This window comes from Chiloscyllium plagiosum, chromosome 17 (genome assembly GCF_004010195.1).
Source record: "Chiloscyllium plagiosum isolate BGI_BamShark_2017 chromosome 17, ASM401019v2, whole genome shotgun sequence".
Taxonomy (NCBI): domain Eukaryota; kingdom Metazoa; phylum Chordata; class Chondrichthyes; order Orectolobiformes; family Hemiscylliidae; genus Chiloscyllium; species Chiloscyllium plagiosum.
This window is the reverse complement of record NC_057726.1, coordinates 37,100,023-37,118,772: the sequence shown is the minus strand read 5'-3', so window position 1 is coordinate 37,118,772 and position 18,750 is coordinate 37,100,023. Positions and strand designations below refer to the sequence as shown.

Below are 18,750 nucleotides of genomic sequence, written 5' to 3'. Positions count from 1 at the left end.
CCTCATTCCGGATGTTGCCTGACCTGCTGCGCTTTTCCAGCAACCCATTTTCAGCTCTGATCTCCAGCATCTGCAGACCTCACTTTCTCCTCAAAAATTTTCATTTAAAGTCCTATAACTCACTTTCATCATAACAGTGGCACTAACTCAGGTGCTAAAACGTAGAACAGGTATTTTCACCTCATGCTGACAGTTGTTTGAGCATTTCCTGGTGCTGGAACCCATGCTAGTTGGTTTGAAGGGAGAATGATTGCATCATTTCTAATGTCAGTCCCTCCTGACAAAGAACTTGATATATTCCACTTGGTGTACATGTCTTTCAGCAGATAATCATCATTCATTCATTTTTTTTTGTTAGAACGCAATCAATATTATAGGACTGATGCCTTTAACGGCAAATCTGCACAATTATTCTCAATGTAGCTGTGACTGCTCACCCCATACAGCCATCAATTCCACATTAGATTTTCTGGCTGTGCCTTTTCGCTTCAAAGAATAAATGATAAAAGGTGACAGTTTCCCAATTAAATAGTTACAAATTCTTGCAGATAGCAAATATTGTGAAGTGTGTAACTGATATTATGATAGCACTTTATGAACTCGTATCAGATGAAATCTAGGACAAAATTTAAGGAATCTATTCATTATACATTTAAAAGAATTTGTTATATTCACATTCATACAAAGAACCCTCAATCTATCTTGTTAAATTTATCTCATTAAGATCCTTTTATGGGTTTAGTGCAGAATATGTCGTGTGATTTCTTAAGTTTGTTTTGTCTGAAATCTGTAAGTGATCGGAGTACTATAAAGCAACTGATGAATTGTTACTAGTATTAATACCTGGTAATTCTGATGAGATCATCCACTTGAAATATTAACTCTTTCATTCTCCAAGAGACACGATGTTTCCAGCATTTTGTCTTTTATTTGGCATTAAAAGATAGTCGGTTAGCAGTATTGAAACGAGATTTCTTCTGGTTGCTGTATATTAGTAACTTTACAACAGTGGGAAGATTTTCTATATCTGCAATTTCCTACAAAATTCTCAAAGCATTATTTCAAAACGAACATTTAACTTACTCAGTAATAATGGCCAAAAGAAATCTTTTATGATTACCAGTGTTATCAAAACAAAGTAACCGAAGGATGCTTCACTATTTTGCATTGGAACACTTCTCTTAAATATACTGACTTACTATAGCATTTTATTTGAAAAATGTGTCAAGAGCAGTATTGAAATGAGATTTCTTCTGGTTGCTATATAACCACATATATAAATAGATATATGGGGCAGAATTTAAATGGCACTGATCAGAAATCTGACTGGGAACCCCTATGTGTTCCATGGTGGAGGTCTGATTAGTGTTGAGTGCCCTTTGAACACAGTACTACTGTTAAGCTTTCTTTAGGATTGAATATCTAGGTGGCAGAAATCCCACTTGCTGAGACCCACTGGCCTCACTGTTGTCAGTGCCACTGGTAACAGTGGCAGCTGCTGGCAATAAACTCATCAGCCAGCAAGGGTAACAGAGGGACTTTAGGACGGTCAGGGCAAAGTCAAGAAGTCGACTTTAAGGACGGTCAGGGCAAAGTCAAGAAGTCGACTTTACACCCATCTCTCCCATACATGCTGGATCCTTCAGTAAGACACCGAATACTTGACAATGAAGTACACCACACCTAAATAGGCCTCTGCAAAATGGGAAGAGTTTGTTGGACAACCTTCAGGAGGCATTAGAAAATCATACCCAACTGTTTAATCATAGTCACTACTAAATTGAGGTGGGCTCAGGGATAATGGGTGTCAACAGACCCATTAAAAGCTTAATTAACATCCTGCCAATGGCCAGGAATTTCACAGTAGACCCTTCCTGTCCCTGCCTTAATGGGAGCGTTTTGGCACTACCACATATTGACAGGGTAATTGTTTCCATTGTCTATATTTTTTAAATTCACGCCGACTACATTTCAGACTTATAAAATTACTTGAATGCTCCAGTTAAAAGACTAAAAACAATACTTAAATACTCAATGACAATGCAGTTGCATAAGTGGTAGTTATTATGTTTCTTAAAACAGGTGACCGAAATAATTGATTCTTTCCCTAGAAAGTATTACCTGCTGTACTCATACAACGGGTCAAAATCTTATAGCTCAAATGCAAGAAGTATCAGGGGATTATACATTATAAGTGACTTGACAAGTTTACTCTTAACATTCAGAGGTGCTGAAACATCGGAATAAATCCCAATAGTTACACAGATGCTTAAAATACATGCTTCAATATTTATACATTGTGTGAAATTCCTGTTTTATTCAAGTTTAGTATTATAATAAGGTTTGTGAAATAGCCACAAACGCGCATGTTTTATTCAGACAGTTGCATCTGGGATAGATCCTTATGCCTAACACTAAGTCCTGTAATGATAAACTAGATTAGTTATTTTCCAGTTCATGGGACACAGGAGAAGGCCTTCATATTTTGAGATGCTGGGAATTTCTTTAATGTTAATCCTGATAATGTCTAGTACATAGATAATGAAGTGTGGAATTTATGATATGCATATTGTAATCTGCATAAAGCTTCTGTAACCCAACAGAACGAGCTTTACACTTCAATGTTAAGGCTTCTTCTCCAAATGTATGTCTGAAATAAATGATCATTGTCCTGTTTTGCTGAAGTCTTTTGTATCAGTTTGTCAAGTTGACCCCATTTTTCTCCTGCTTCCCATTCTGAGGTGACTTTAAATTGAACACTATATATGGGATTATGATAGTCAGCAACAGTGATGGCAGACAGCAAGATGAGTAGCCAATCACATTGAAGAATTCCTTCAAACAGTAAATCATGAAGTTATAAAGAATGGAATTTAACTTACTTTTTATCATTATGAAAACTGCAAAATAATTGTGACATTGGAATGCAAAATTTCAGTTAAGTCAGCCATTGAAATAGTAAACTTTAACAATACAAAAGTTTATTTCAAACAAAAATTGAACAGTTAAATTTCTGTACAATTGTACAGGAAATTACATTCAACATTATAAAAAAGTTTCCAGAACCAGAGATGATAAGAAATAATGATTAGTATTGATTCCATTCTGAATCTATGAAGATCGCCACCCGCATACCCTATTAAAGAACAGGGTATCACCGACAACAGCTTAAATGTTTCTGAGCTTAAATGTGCACGTGCAGATGACACAAGTTGCTGAGTTTTACACCATCATGATGATGAGCATCAAAATATCAGCTGTCATTATAACTTCAGATTCCAAAATGATGCATTCCTTACACTGACCATAATATTGTCGCCAATTTTACATGCTCAGAATGCAACCCTTTGTCAATAGTGCTTCTGACTGCCCATATGGTACTGAACAAGTTTAAAGAGATAAAAGGGAGATTGATTAATTATCTTCCCACTTTTTTTTAATTCAGAATTTGTTTTGGGATATAGATTCCTTTCAGCATTTATGTAAATTGTTTTTTTCTGTTTTATTCTCGGCATCTTCATGGACATCACTTTTTTTTCCCTCTCAATTTGTACCCACTTTTATGAAGTGCTTGGAAGAGGAAGAGCAATTATGCTGCATCAGAAGGCCAAGATCCATAGGTGTTCCATGCATACTCTCTGGCTGTTACAAAACTGCATCTGCAAACAGGTGATAGATTTCACTTGCAGATGGTTATTTCATACAGAACCTGAAAGTAGATGCAATACCATACTTGTGTGTGAAGCCCTAAGTCTTTTTGTTGGATTATTCTAAATAAAAGATGGCATGTCAATGTGATAAACCACCTACAAAGAGGATTAGTTATAAGTAACAGCAATTAACTTTCCATGTATTTTTTGCACTAATCTGGCAATGACTGTGAAAAATTAAATACATAAAGTCGAGTCAGTAATGAGTCAAATGAGGAGCTGTGCGATTCTCCATGAAACTAACTGAACTGGTGTGAAGATAGCACTCACCTGCATTCACGTTTGCCTATACTTCCTCCAGTGCAGTGGAATACAGACCTGTTTTGTCTCTTGTGAAGAGATGTCTTTTCGATTCTTAAGGCAATCAGAACTTTTGTCATCTAAACTCTACAACAACCTGCCCTTCTATTTTAATCAACTCTCTTTGCATTTAACTTGCAATTCCCACAAAAGCTTTGGATCGTATTCTTGCCCAAATATTCACAACTTCAGATGCAGATATGTGCAGCAAAGTTGATTAGAAGCAGGAGAAGGCCATATGGCTGATAATGACTGTTCCATAAGTCAAAAGGATTGTGGCTGATCTGGTCCTGGCCTCATCTACATTTCCTGTCTGCACCCTATAACTCTGGAATCTTTTCTCCAACAAAAACCTATAAAATGCAGTGATGAATAATTTTTTAAGTCTTTACTACCCTATGGGAAAGAGAATTACACCCTGACAACACTTTGGAAAACAATCCCTTAATCTTGGCAATAAAAGGGACACTTCTTTTCCTTAAACTATGTCCCCTTGTTTCTTTATCCTTCCCCACAAGAGGGGAAACAGCCTCCTGGTTTCCACTTGGTCAAATCTCTTTACGATCTTATTAGCTTCAATAAAGATCACTAATCACCCCTTATATTTCTATTGATATAGACCTAACTTGTTCAACCATTTTTTCTTAAAATAAGCCCTTCATCTCAGGAATTAGTCAAGTGAAACTTCTCTAAACTGCTTCTAAAGCAATATCACTTTTTTCAAATATAGACAACAAAATTCTACACAGTATGCCAGATGTGATCTCACCAAACACCTGGTAGAGCTGCAGTAAAACTTCTTGACATTTGTATTTCATTCCCAGAGAAATACCAACATGCCAGCAGCCTTCCTAACCATTCCCTGTGCCTGTATACTGACTTTATTATTCATTTACTAGAACATCTAGATTCTTCTGTCATACTGACTCCTGTTATTTAACCCCTCATTAAATATATACTGCTTTTCCACTCTTCTTGTGGAATACACATTTTACATTATGTTTTTATTCCGTCCAGCTCTTCTTGACAATTTATTCTTGTATCTGTTGGTGTTATTGTTTAACTCCCGTTTGGTCCCTGCATCCAAATTATTGACAAGATTGTAAATAGTTGAGGACCCACCTCTTTTCTCTGTAGCATTCCATTGAAAACCCAAAAAAGACTCACTCTCTGCTTCCTGTTAGCTTTCCAATCCTTTAACCAAGCTGATATGTTACTTCCACAACATGTGTTCTTAGCTTGGGCAGTGTTACAACACAGGGTAAACCCACCTGCTTAATTTATTCCAGAAACACAAAGTATTTATCCTATGCAATAATCTGTGAACATTAGAGAGGCCAAGAACTATTTCAAGTAAAAATTAACAACTGCACTTCTTAAAGTATAACAGAGAATAATTAACTAACGATTATTTACAACTCCTTTCTCTTATCTATCTTTTACCTTCCCCTTCTACAATACTAGTCCTATTAAACCCCCTGATTTTTACCAAAAATTCAAGTTTTCAAAACCAACCAGCTGTCGACTCTTCTATTTGGATCTTCCTGTGTCTTCTCAGGGATTATGCTTCATAGTTCACGGATTGATAAAGGTACTTTTAAGCGAGCTATTTTTCGGGCAGTCTCTTCCCAACTGTTGCGTGACAGTTTTCATCCCAACTGTTCAATTTTCCTCGGTCTTATACCCTCAAAGCATCAGATTGTGTCATTGGCTTTTAAAATTGTCAATATACTAAATTAAAACTTGACTGGAATTTGGTATTTTTTCAGGTATAAATTAAACTGATTGGCCAAATTTTCATCCCAACTGTTCAATTTTCCTCGGTCTTATACCTCAAAGCATCAGATTGTGTCATTGGCTTTTAAAATTGTCAATATACTAAATTCAAACTTGACTGGAATTTGGTATTTTTTCAGGTATAAATTAAACTGATTGGCCAAATTCAAATCTGTTTTTGTCTCCAGGCAACCAGCTCCCCCAGTATCTGGACCATATGTTATATTGTGTCTTATTCAGAACATTTAGTGCTGTCAGGTAGTTCTGCTAGCTTTTAACTCTCAAAGGTACAGTACACCCACACCTTCATAACATGCCAGGTCAAAGGTTGCTGCTGTTATCAAATGTTTTTTGGAAATCCAAACTTACCACATTCTGGTCTCCCGTCTATCTATAATGAACATTACTTGGTCAAATCCTTTCAACAGAATAGTTAAACACAGTTTCATTTTCATAAAGCCATGCTGGCTCTGCCTGATCATAATTTTTTTTAAAACTTTTAATATTCTATTAGATCCTAACACCTTCCCTATGACCACTATTAGGTTTGTATTTAAAGTTCATAGAGGAGTTAATCAGGGGTCTCTTTATCATCTATAGTTTTGATTCCATTAATACGTACTCTGGAGGAAACTAGATCAGCAGTGACACTACTCTGAGAAGAGGAAAGAGTTAATTGCTCTGCTTTAAAATTTTATAAATGGACATAGCCCTGATGAGCGACTCCTATGCTGGGATGTGGAAGAACCTTCAAATTATCCAGTCTTTCTGTGAGAGCACCTGGTTGGCCATCATCATTGCTAAAACCAAAGGGTTCCACTTTGTGTACAAAAGGAAGACCATTTTGTATAATTTTGAAGGCAGCTGGATTTTGGGTGATGGAAGGATCAGAATTTATCCATCACAAGGCCTGGAGAAATATCTGAGAGTGCATATTGACAGGGGGGCTGCCAATACAGAGTGCATTAGAAAATTAGAGACCTAGTTAGTCAGTGTGAAATCAGCTGCTCTCCACCCCTATCAAAAGATCAAGCTTCTCAGGTCACATTTTGCCCTCAAACTATATTATAATCTTATTTTTACAGAAGCCTCCCAGAACACTTTCAGTAATCTCAATTTAGTCATAACAGAAACCACCAAACAATATCACCACCTCCCGCTGCACACAATAGATGGAATTTTGTATGCCAGAAACAGGAATGGAGAACTTGCATTACAGAAACTGGAAGTGAAAATCTGGATTGTATCATAAGAAAGAGGGAATCTTTGCAAGCCTCCAGGGATCTGGTAATTAGAACCTCTTTTCAATTCTCAAACATTAATAACTTAGAGATCACTAGGAAATTGAGAGAACTTAAGATTTTAAGGAGTGTGTGTCTGTGCGTGTGTGTGTGGTGTGCAGTGGGGTCACCTGTAGTGTGACATGAACCCAAGGTCCCGGTTGAGATCATCCTCATGGGTACCGAACTTGGCTATTAGCCTCTGATCGGCTGTAGAGTGAGAGAGCGTCTGTGTGAGTGTATGGGTCTGTAGGAGTGTCTTTGTGTGGTGTGTACTGTACAGCACTCTCACTCTACTGAAAAGTTAAAAATCACACAACACCAGGTTATAGTCCAACAGGTTTAATTGGAAGCACACTCGCTTTCGGAGCGACGCTCCTTCATCTGGTGATTGTCACCTGATGAAGGAGCGTCGCTCCGAAAGCGAGTGTGCTTCTAATTAAACCTGTTGGACTATAACCTGGTGTTGTGTGATTTTTAACTTTGTACACCCCAGTCCAACACCGGCATCTCTGAATCATTAAAAGTAGTAGAGAGCTTTCCACCTGAACAGAAAGCCAATCCCCTAACAGCAAGTGTCGAGCCCCAGGGACAATCAGGCATGGAACAGATTACAACAAAGTCTGATTCACCTGTTGATCATGGTAGATGGAGAGATTGGGAGATGCATAAATTATCAAGTCAAAGATTGAAATCAGTTGTTTTAGGAATGACATGATCTGCAGCTCTTGGATACAAATCAGTTAGTACATGAACGAAAAAAGCAAACAGTCTCAATTTCTGACTAGTGGGTATATCCTAACCGCTCGGTTAGTAAGCCCCTTAGCCCCTGCTTTGTCAATATTCCTGTCTTCTGTAATAATAATTGTTTTCCACTAAAGATTCTCATATGACTACGAGCGACAAGAAAACCCAGACCAGACACTTATTTGAGTGTCCTCCAAATAGCAAGTGGCAAGGTAAGTGATTTGAGTATTTGGAGTAGGTCAAGGTGGATCTGGGTCCAGCATGTTGGGGGTGATAGGGACAGGACAGCAATTCTCGCAGAAGAGCTGGGAGGGCCTGTCTGATTATCCAGTCCTATCATGAAGTATGTCAGGTCCCAGGTGGGCAAAGGCTTTGTGGGAGGTATAGTTGGGGATGTAAGAGATAGGTTAATGGTTAGTTTAATAGTTACTCACAGGTACTTAATAGTCTAACTTTTCCTGAGTAACTATTTAATTAACTTCAGTAGAACCAGAGTTCTCTAATTTAAATGGACAGCTTTGGAGGGTTCCAATCCTAGAGGCATTATCCAGCAGCATCTACAATTCTCTGAACAATTAATTTGCAGTCTGCAATGATATGGGTTCAATGATATGCAACACTCATCTACATCAGAAACAATTATCTGGCCATCTAAAAATCCAGGGAGCTAGGTGCACTAGGATTGGTTCTAGCCCTAGTTCTCACTAAAACTTTATTTAGTTTCAATAGGAGTTGCATCTTTAATGAATGTTGCACATGTTACAATATTTCTAATATACAGATGATACAATTGCCATTTGTGAACCTGTAGTGACATGCACAAATATGCTTACATCACTTTAATCGACTCCATACCATATCCAATTAATCTTTGAAATGGAGCAGTCCATTGAGCTCACTTTCTTGATGTGCTAGATCGGAAACTGGCTAAAGTGCTGTGTACTACAGTCTATCACAAGCTCATCTTCCCTGGTCAATACGTGTTGGAATTCCTAAAGTTGCATGCACTGTAAAATTGATCTTATTAAAGCTCATTAATACAGCCCAAGCCATTTGCTCACTGTGCAAGCTTGGTAAGGAAATAGGGCACATCAATCCTGTGAGACGATGGGTAAACCAATCAGATCACTGTTTGCTGTGTATTATGCAAACTCACCAATGGACTGAAGGATCCCATTATCAGTCCTGTAAAGTCCTCAATCTACCTGAGACTACACTGGAAGGATAAAGTATCACAAATATTTCAGCAGCACATTGAGCTAACTCTTTCATGCCACCACTGTGCTGTAGCAATGTAAGTAATATTCTCCAACAACAGACTACTAATATCAAATTAAAAAGGCATTCTGTCTACTGCACAAATGTATAATGTTATACGTAAACTTCAGTGTAGATGTGATGCCAAGCCAGAAGTCTCAGTATCTGCCAGATTAAATTCAAAGGCAAATTCCTTTGGCTGTTTGCAACAGGTAGACTACTGATCATATCAACAAGATCACTTAGAAAACTCAGAACGAACAGTTTCTAACATTAGATGTGATTCTGTGAATGGACAATACTTGCTAAACAATCTTGCTTGTGCTAAGAATTACACTTATAACCAATTTAAGATGATCAGACTCTCAGTGTATCTTTAGTAGACTGTGAGAAGCTATGTTTATTCACACTCAGGGCTCTCGGAAGAAAACCAAACATGTTCACACACTGTACTTGTTTCAGCCAAACAAAAGCTTTGGGACCAGCCATTCACTGGTACATTCCCCATTAAATGCTTTGACCAGAGTCTACTTGTTTATTTGAATTTAAGCAGAGGTGCAGAAGTTAACTATTCACAGCCTCTAATAGAGTTCAATCAGAACCCTCTTTCTTGTTTCCTTTGTGTCTTGGTATTTTTACAATTCTGTCATGAATTCGAAGACTAAAAGTTTCATAAGCCAATCTTGTTTTATGTGATACTCAGATATTTGCATGGGAACACCATCACCTGACAGATGAGGAAGGGCACCACATCGACTGGGACAACACATCCATCCTAGGACAAGCCAAATAGAGACATGCACGAGAATTCCTAGAAACGTGGCATGCCAACCGGAACTCTATCAACAGACACATTGACTTGGATCCCATTTACCACCCCCTGACAAAAAGAACAGGAAGTGACATCACCACATGAAATGAGATCACTAACCCAAGGAAACCTAAACACATAAATAGAAAGCAGGCCATGCCACCAGTGCTTCATCCAGAGGCTCACTGACGATGTTACCTAGTATGGTGATGAAACGTCTGAAAATTAACCTTCCAGCTCAGCGAGCAAACCTACATCCAGAACCTCAAGCTGAGCTACAAAATCTTCTCAAAACATGCTAACACAAATACTGGCCAGCCAGCAATTTCCACGTCCTACGGGTGAATAAAAACAATCTGCAGATATAAAGCCAATTATTTATAGTCTTGAAACCAAAGCAACAGCCCTTCAGACATCAGTTGTTAACTGGAATGCACCTAAAGCACAATAGTCAGTACTCACCTAAAACAATGTAACTGCATTTTTTGCAGATTCTGAATGAAATGGTGTAATCCAACACATTCTGGTTTAACTTCAGCTACTCATATTGTTTGTGTACTTCACAATTATATTGCTCATTCAAATTGCACCATGTCACTATCAATAATCTAGAGATAAATCTGTTTTAAAAATAGAACTTTAGAATTCAGAACATGAATAAACTGCATTTATTAAATATTTCTAATTTATTATATTTAAAATAGTTAAGAGGTACCAGTAAAATCAGACTTGTTTCATTGCATAGCTTGCTTTCAAAGTATCTTGCTCAATTTTTATTTTCTGAGTTTCTTCATCTTGGTCATAAATTTCTTAATCCGTTCAAAATCAACTTCGTTCGCCCAGTATCCTGATTTCTTGAAATGTGAGCCAATAATCATGGCATCTGCATCCATGTACTCCTCCATGTTTTCAACTGTCACACCAGAACCAATTAGGACAGGAATTCTTACAGCCTGTTTAACTTCTGCAATTAAGACCAGGGAATCAATTAAAGTCTCCCATTCCTTGGTATGTACAATCTATTCATTTTAATGTGTACATTGAAATTCTCAGTCAATATATCTTGCAAAATACAATAGATTCAGTAGCTCTTAAAAAAATACTTTACATAAGAATTCAAAACAATTTACATCATTCCAGACCTTTAATTTACTAAAACAGAATGTTCCAAAATAATTTACTGAAGGAATAGGAACACTGAGCAGGAAGAAGGGAAAGAAGAAGAAAAATCAAAAGCTCAGCAAAGAGTAAAGAACAGCTAAAGCTATCAAAGACAGCTACAAAACCACCTAAAAGAATATTGGAAAACTTGACTGTAGATAATTTTAAAATTACTAGGAAAAGCTATATCAGCCATGTGAAGAATCAAGGACTCTAACAGTCAGGTCAAGTTATCAAGGATAGGGTGCAAAGGACAAAGACTATAATGAAAATATTAAATGAATACTTTCTCATTCTGAAAATGGCAAAGAAAGAGTGTTTGGCTAACTCCCTTGTGTGCTCCCTACTCCTCCCAATTTTATAGGAGGTGCCTTCAGTACAGCAATGGAAGCCACATGCTACAGGAGAGAAAAACAGTTTAGGTAATTATGGAGGCATTTTTTAAAGGCTCTGAAATTTTGCCAAAAGACTCCTGCTACAAATGCAGCTCCTCTACTCGCAGTAAGTGAAGAGAGAACATGAGGGTAGGGTGCTACAAGATTCATATCCCTTTCTTTATTTTAAACAACTCCACAATATTTACTGTTTTCTATTATGGCACTGTATCCAAAGCCAGAAAGGATTACAAGATGATAGTTAGAGCCTCTGCTATTTCTCCTTTGCTTCTTTTTTAAGATACATTTCTTCCAGGCCTGACATTTGATCTTCAAAAGATGTAAACTCATTCACATGACCTTTTTGTTTGAATATCTCATCCAATATTTCACTCTCTCCTTAACTACAACATATGCATCATCCCCCTCTTTTGTGATGATACTTGCTTAATCACTTGCAACCATTCATGACTCGGTGCCACAGAAACCACAGAGCAACTGGATGTGGAGTTGGTTAAAATAAAACAAAGGACTGCAGATGTTAGAGACCTGAAACAAAATCAGAAACGCAGCAGGACTTCATATTGAGAACATCCTCTATCTTAGTGTCTAGCACCACCACGCCGTTAAATGGATCAAGCACCTGAAAACTACACATTCAAAAGACACTGTGGACCATAAGCAAAATCAAAATCGTATTCCGCCACAACCTATAACTTCATTGCACAGTATATCCCCTCACCCTGCCATTATTATTGTGCCAGAGAAGTGTCTGAGTTTGATAAGAACAGTAGAAGAGCAGGTCAGAAGCAGCACCAGGTGTACCTAAAAATGAGATGTCAACTTGGTGATACAATAAAGGATGCCAAGCAGCAGAAATAGCATTGAGAGTGAGGGTTATCAGTTGGCACAAGCTCTGAATTTGGGGTCAGCAGCTCTGAACTTGGGAAAGTGGTAGCACTGGCCAAAACTTAACTGCACCAACAGCATAAATACTTTTACTACAAGTGCAGGTCAAGTACTGAATATTCTTCAGCAAATAACTCATCTCCTGACAATATTAAGGTTTTTGCTCTCTGTAAGGCACAAATTAGATAACATACTTTTTTTTGGCATGAATGTATCCACAAAAATGCTTAAGGGGTTCGCGGCCATCCAGGAAAAAGCAGCCCACTAGACTACAACCCCGAGCACAACCTTAAACATTCACTCTTTTCACCATCAGCACACTATCACTGCAGTCACAAGATGTCATCCACAAGATGCACTGCAGAAATTTTCTAACACTTCTTGAACATCACCTCCCAAACCTATGCCATCTAACACCTCGACCAAAGACAGCAGGCACATGGGAACCATTACTTTCAAGTTCCCTGATAATTACACAGCATTAAGATTTAGGAAAATATATTTCAAATGTATATCATTAGTGGGTCAATATCTAGAACTCCCTAACAAACAGCAGAGATTACCTTCAATACACAGACTGCAATGACTCAAAAACAGGGCTCATCATCTAGCATCTTAAGTACAATTGGTGATGGACAATAACTGCCAAAAGCAACATTCAAATCCCATGTATCAATAAAGTAGGTACTTTCCACTCAAAGACTTCCAAAATATTTTTGACATGGTGTTGTACAAGAGATTTCTTTACCACTAATATCAGATACTTCAGTTATTAATGTATCACGATGGATTACAAATTGAGTAGAAGACTGTGGGCAGAAAGGAGTTTTGGATGGATTTGTAGCTGTTTGCAGACTGGCCACCAGTGGTACCTAATAAGATTTGAGCCCTTGGTCTATTTATTGATGATGAAGATGTTAGGGCTATGACTTTCAAGTTTGTAGGTGATACTTAAATTTGTACCATAAATTGTCCTTTTTTTTTTGTTCTGGGTTTTTACCTTTCAAGAAATCATATGGTTTTTGGTGGGGGAATGTACCTAATATGAAGGTATTACAATTGTGTTGAAGAGGGTGGATGGGCTGGAGCGTATTTTTCCTGTCCATTATTGTGTGTATGTCTGAGAATGTTTTGAAGGTGGAGGAGAAAGGTAGCTGAATATTGTTTATTTAGACAAGAAACTATCAAAATCAAATGCCAACAGAAATTTACAGGTAATTCCATACCCTTCAGCTCCTCAGGATTTGCCTGCTTTCCAGTTGCAATTCCAGTCAGTATGACTCCATCAGACAGGAAGAATTCAGCAGCCCTGGCTGTCTCTGATATGCTGACATCTGATGTCACAGCATGTGAGCTGAAAAGAAACCAAGACTTTTTAAATGAATCTCACCAAATAAAATTCTGAAGATCAGAAATCCAGACAGCAAAATGGAAAGTTATTTTTGTCACTCCTTTTGATTTTTGAAATAATGATATGCTTTGTCATGCAAGGTGACTCTTTGCCGGTTCTTCTTTAATTTTGTCCAAGAATAGGTGAAAGACTTTTCTTGACTTGAATAAACACATTGGTTTTGCATCATCTCGCAAGATGAACTGATATTCAATATTTAATTACCTCAATCCCGAAAACAATGTTGGAAACTCACTTTGAAACTTGTTTGTGAGACCAGCATTAACATCTTATCAACTTTATGGATCAATTACAGCTTTTAGCATTGCCTTGTATTTCAGGTAGAACATTCTTGATTTTTAATTACATAGAGAGATTCAGATATTTCTCAGTATTCATATTTTAGCTTTGTCACTAAGAATTGCTCCAGTGCCTTGTAATTTGATAGATGATGGTTATAATTTAAATTGTTTAAGCTACTTTAGCTGATCAAATAATACTAAATACTCCAGCATCTGTATGTAAATTAACCTCTAAAGGGTGTCCATCCATTTTAGTGTAATACTACAATATCTATATCCAGTATCAGTTATTTCTCCCAACAAGGATTTGATTTGACCTTGTGGTTTTGCAACTGCTTGAATGTGATGTTGCTTTAAGGATTTATCATTCTGTGTGCAATTTGTCCACATTTTAAAACAACAGGCTGTTGTTCAATGACCTATTTTCCAACAGTTCTGGCACTTTGTTGGCTTGTTTCCAACACAGCAGAGATATTTCCAAGTGGCAGTTGGCACACTTTCTCTTATTTGCAGCTGTGGGATTAGGCAATTAAAGATTGAATATCAGTTCACCTTGCAAGATGATGCTAAAACAATATGTTTATTCAAGTCAAGTAAAGTCCCTCACCTGTTCTGGGATTATCAGCACTTGCTGATAGTGCTTGATAGGTTTGCCCCACTGAGTCAAGGAAGGGTTTGCAGGGTGAAGTAACTTGGGTTACAGGAGATCTGGAACATCTAGTCAAGAGGAAGAAGGAAGCTTAGTTGAGGAGGCAAAGATCAGACAGGATTCCAGACAGTTTCAAGGTAGCCAGGAAGGAACTAAAGATGAAGTTTAGGGGAGCTAAAAAAGGGCATGAAAAAGCTTTAGTGGGTAGGATTAAGAAAAACCCTAAGGATTTCTACTCTTATGTGACAAACAAGAGGATGGTCTGAGTGAGGGGAGCGCTGATCAAGGATTGCAGAGGGAACTTGTGCCTGGAGTCAGATGGTGTAGGGGAAGTCCTTAATGAATACTTTGCTTCAGTATTCACTACTGAAAGGGACCTAGCCATTTGTGAGGACAGCATGAAAAATGCTGATATGCTCGAACAGATTGATGCTAAGAAGGAAGATATGCTGAAAGTTTTCAAAAACATAAGGATAGTCTCCTAGGCCAGACAAGACATACACAAGGTTACTACAGGAGGTGAGGGAAGAGATTGCTGTGCCTTTGGCGATGATCTTTGCGTTCTCAGTGTCCACTGGAGTAGTGCCAGATGATTGCAGGGTGGCAAATGTTATTCCCTTGTTCAAGAAAGGGAATAGGGATAATTCTGGGCATTATAGATCAATCAGTCTTACATCTGTGGTGGGAACATTACTGGAGAGGATTCTGAGAGACAGGATTTATGATTACTTGGAAAAACTTGGAAAAGCATAGTTTGATTAGAGATAGTCAGCATGGCTTTGTGAAGGACAGGTCATGCCTCACAAGCCTTACTGAATTTTTTGGGGATTTGACAAAACATATTGACGAAGATAGAGCAGTGGATGTGAAGTACATGGATTTTAGCAAGGCATTTGATAAGGTTCCCCAAGGTAGGCTCATTCAGAAAGTAAGGAGGCATGAGATACAGGGAAATTTGGTTGTCTGGATACAGAACTGGCTGACCCATAGAAGAGAGAGTGGTAGTAGATGGAGAGTATTCAGCCTGTAGCTCGGTGACCAGTGGTATTCTGCAGGGATCTATTCTGGGACCTCTGCTCTTTGTGATTTTTATAAATGACTTGGATAAGGAAGTGGAAGGGTGGGTTAGTAAGTTTGCCGATGACATGAAGGTTGGTAGAATGGTGGATAGTGTGGAGGGCTGTTGTAGGTTGCAATGGGACATTGACAGGAAGCAGAACTGGGCTGATAAGTGGCAGATGGAGCTCAACCTGAAAAAGTGTGGTGATTCATTTTGGAAGGTCGGGTTTGAATATAGAATACAGGGTTAAAGGCAGGATTCTGGCAGTGTGGAGGAACAAAGGGATCTTGGAGTCCATGTCCATAGATCCCTTGAAGTTGCCACCCAAGTTGATAAGACTGTTAAGAAGGTGTATGGCAGGTTGGCTTTCATTAGCATCAGTGAGTTTAAGAGCCGCGAGGTTATGCTGCAGCTCTATCGAGTGGTTAGACCACACTTGGAATATTGTGTTCAGTTCTGGTCACCCCTCATTATAGGAAGGATGTGGAAGCTTTAGACAGGTTGCAGAGGAGATTTACCAGGATGCTGCCTGGACTGGAGGGATGTCTTATGAAGAAAGGTTGAGGGAACCAATGCTTATCTCACTGGAGCGAAGAAGGGTGAGAGGCGACTTGACAGAGGTGTGCAAGATAATGACAGGCATAGATAGAGTGTATAAAGTTAAACATTACACATCAAGTTATAGTCCAACAGGTTTATTTAGAAGCACTAGCTTTCAGAGTGCTGCTCCACCATCAGATGGTTGAGGAGTATAAAATTGTAGGACACAGAATTTATAGCAAAAGTTATAGTGTGATGTAACTGAAATTATACGTTGAAAAAGATCTGGATTGTTTGTCAAGTCTCTCATCTTTTAGAATGAGCATGTTGGTTTCTGTTCTTCCACATGTAAATCCCAGAACTTTCTTCAAGTTACATTTTCAAGTGAACTTTAACAATTGGTGCCATGTTGGTCCAGATAATGCATTGAAGGTGTGAGGTACCCTGTGTGAGGTTGTCTGTGCCCCAATGTTCAGACTGATTCTAATCTAAGAAAGAGATTTACAGAATCTTACATTGATTCATGCAGTTTTTGAGCAAAATAAAATGTAATTCTGCAAGTACAAATTCACCCCACAAACTTGTGTGCGTGCGTGCGTGGGGGTTGGGGTATTGAGTGTGTGTATGTGTGAGAGTGTGAATGGAAAGGGGTATATGTCTGTAAGGGTGTGGGAGTGTATGTGTGAGCGTAGGAGAGAAGATCTGGAAGAATGTATGGGTTTGAGGTTGTGTGTGTTTGTAGCAGTGTCTGTCAGAGTGTCTGTGTAGTGCAGTGGGGACACCTGTAGTGTGACATGAACCTAAGGTCCTGATTGAGGCTATCCCTATGGGTACCGAACTTGGCTATCAGCTCAGCTCATGCCATTTTGCATTGTTGCCTGTCCCAAAGTCCGCCTTGGAGGATGGTCATCCGAAGGTCCGAGGTCAAATGTCCCACATTGCTAAAATGTTCTCCGACTGGGAGGGAACACTTGTCTGTTGATTGTTATGCGATGTCCATTCATCTGTTGTCATAGTTTCTGCTTGATCTCGCCAATGTAGCATGCCTCAGGGCATCCATGCCTGCAGCATATGAGATGGACAATGTTGGCTGAGTCACATGAGTACCTGCCACATACATGGTGGGAGGTGTCCCCACATATAATGGTGTAATGGTGGTATCTGTGTCAACACTCTGACACGTCTTTCAGCGTTTACCGTGACAAGGTTGTATGGTGTTGTCCTGAAAGCCGGGCAGTTTGCTGTTAACATTGATCTGTTTGAGGTTTGTGGTTGTTTAAAGGCAAGAAGTGAAGGCGTGGGGAAGGTCTTGGTGAGGTGCTCATCCTCATTGATAATATGTTGCACGCGGTGAAGAACATGGCGTGGTTTTTCAGCTCCTGGGAAGTACTGGACAATGAAGGGTACCCTGCTGGTTGCAGCTTGTGTCTGTCTCCTGAGGAGGTCATTTCGGTTTCTCGCTGTGGCATGTCAGAACTGGCAGTCGATGAATTGAACATTGTACCCCATTCTTGTGAGGGCATCTTGAGTACTTCCAAGTGCCTGAGACGTTCCATTCCTCATCTGAACAGATCCTGTGTGTGCATAGGGCTTGTCCATAGGGATGGCTGTTTTAATGTTTCAGTTGGAAGCTGGAGAAGTGTAGCACAGTGAGGTTATCCATGGGTTTTCAGTAGACATGATTTGGAGATACCAGTGTTGGACTGGGGTGTACAAAGTTAAAAATCTCACAACACAGGTAGTCACTTGATGAAGGAGCGTCGCTCCAAAAGCGAGTGTGCTTCCAATTAAACCTGTTGGACTATAACCTGGTGTTGTGTGATTTTTAATTTTTCAGTAGAGTGAGAGTGCTGTACAGTACACACCACACAAAGACACTCCAATAGACCCATACACTCACGCAGACGCTCTCTCACTCTACAGCCGATCAGAGGCTAATAGCCGAGTTCGGTACCCATGAGGATGATCTCAACTGGGACCTTGGGTTCATGTCACACTACAGGTGACCCCACTGCACACCACACACACGCACAGACACACACTCCTATAGACCCTCTCTCATACCTCTCACATACTTTCCCACATTCACACATGTGCCAGCTCACAGACTTATATCCCATTACACTCACACACATAACTCTCTCACAGACACTCATACACCACCCCACTCCGTGTGTGCACACACAACACATATAAGTTTGTGTGGTGAATTTGTATTTTCAGATTTATATTTGATTTTGCTCAAAAACTGCATGAATCCAAGCAAGATTCTGTAACTCCCTTTTTTAGATTACAATCAGTCTGAACACTGGGGCATAGACAGCCCCAGACAGGGCACTTCACATCTTCAATGCATTATCTGGGCCAACATGGCACCTATTGTTAAAGTTCACTTGAAAATGTAACTTTAAGGAATTTCAGTTCTTTCATATCTAATCCCAGAAACCAACAAACCCATTCTAAAAGACAAGATACTTAACAAAC

At 38.9% G+C, this 18,750-nt stretch overlaps 2 protein-coding genes across 7 annotated transcripts in view; one reads left to right on the top strand and one right to left on the bottom strand.

Annotated features, from left to right (window-relative positions):
* The window catches only part of si:ch211-260e23.9 (uncharacterized protein LOC555795 homolog), a 34,633-nt gene extending 24,821 nt beyond the window's left edge, over nucleotides 1–9,812 (top strand). Inside the window, exon 5 of one of the 2 annotated variants that reach the window (XM_043706873.1) lies at nucleotides 9,774–9,812. In XM_043706873.1, the coding sequence (XP_043562808.1) occupies nucleotides 9,774–9,801 (28 nt within the window). In that variant the 3' untranslated portion in view covers nucleotides 9,802–9,812. Of the gene's footprint in view, nucleotides 1–6,871; nucleotides 7,229–9,773 lie in introns of those variants that run through there. The other variant, XM_043706874.1, reaches the window with a different exon arrangement.
* The window catches only part of zgc:162297 (uncharacterized protein LOC555865 homolog), a 74,078-nt gene that overhangs the window by 13,118 nt on the left and 42,210 nt on the right, over nucleotides 1–18,750 (bottom strand). For 4 of the 5 annotated variants that reach the window (XM_043706867.1, XM_043706868.1, XM_043706866.1 and 1 more), the window contains 2 exons: nucleotides 13,552–13,679; nucleotides 10,597–10,845 (listed from right to left, as the gene is read on the bottom strand). In XM_043706867.1, coding sequence (XP_043562802.1) covers nucleotides 10,655–10,845; nucleotides 13,552–13,679 — 319 coding nt within the window. In that variant the 3' untranslated portion in view covers nucleotides 10,597–10,654. Of the gene's footprint in view, nucleotides 1–10,596; nucleotides 10,846–13,551; nucleotides 13,680–18,750 lie in introns of those variants that run through there. The other variant, XM_043706870.1, reaches the window with a different exon arrangement.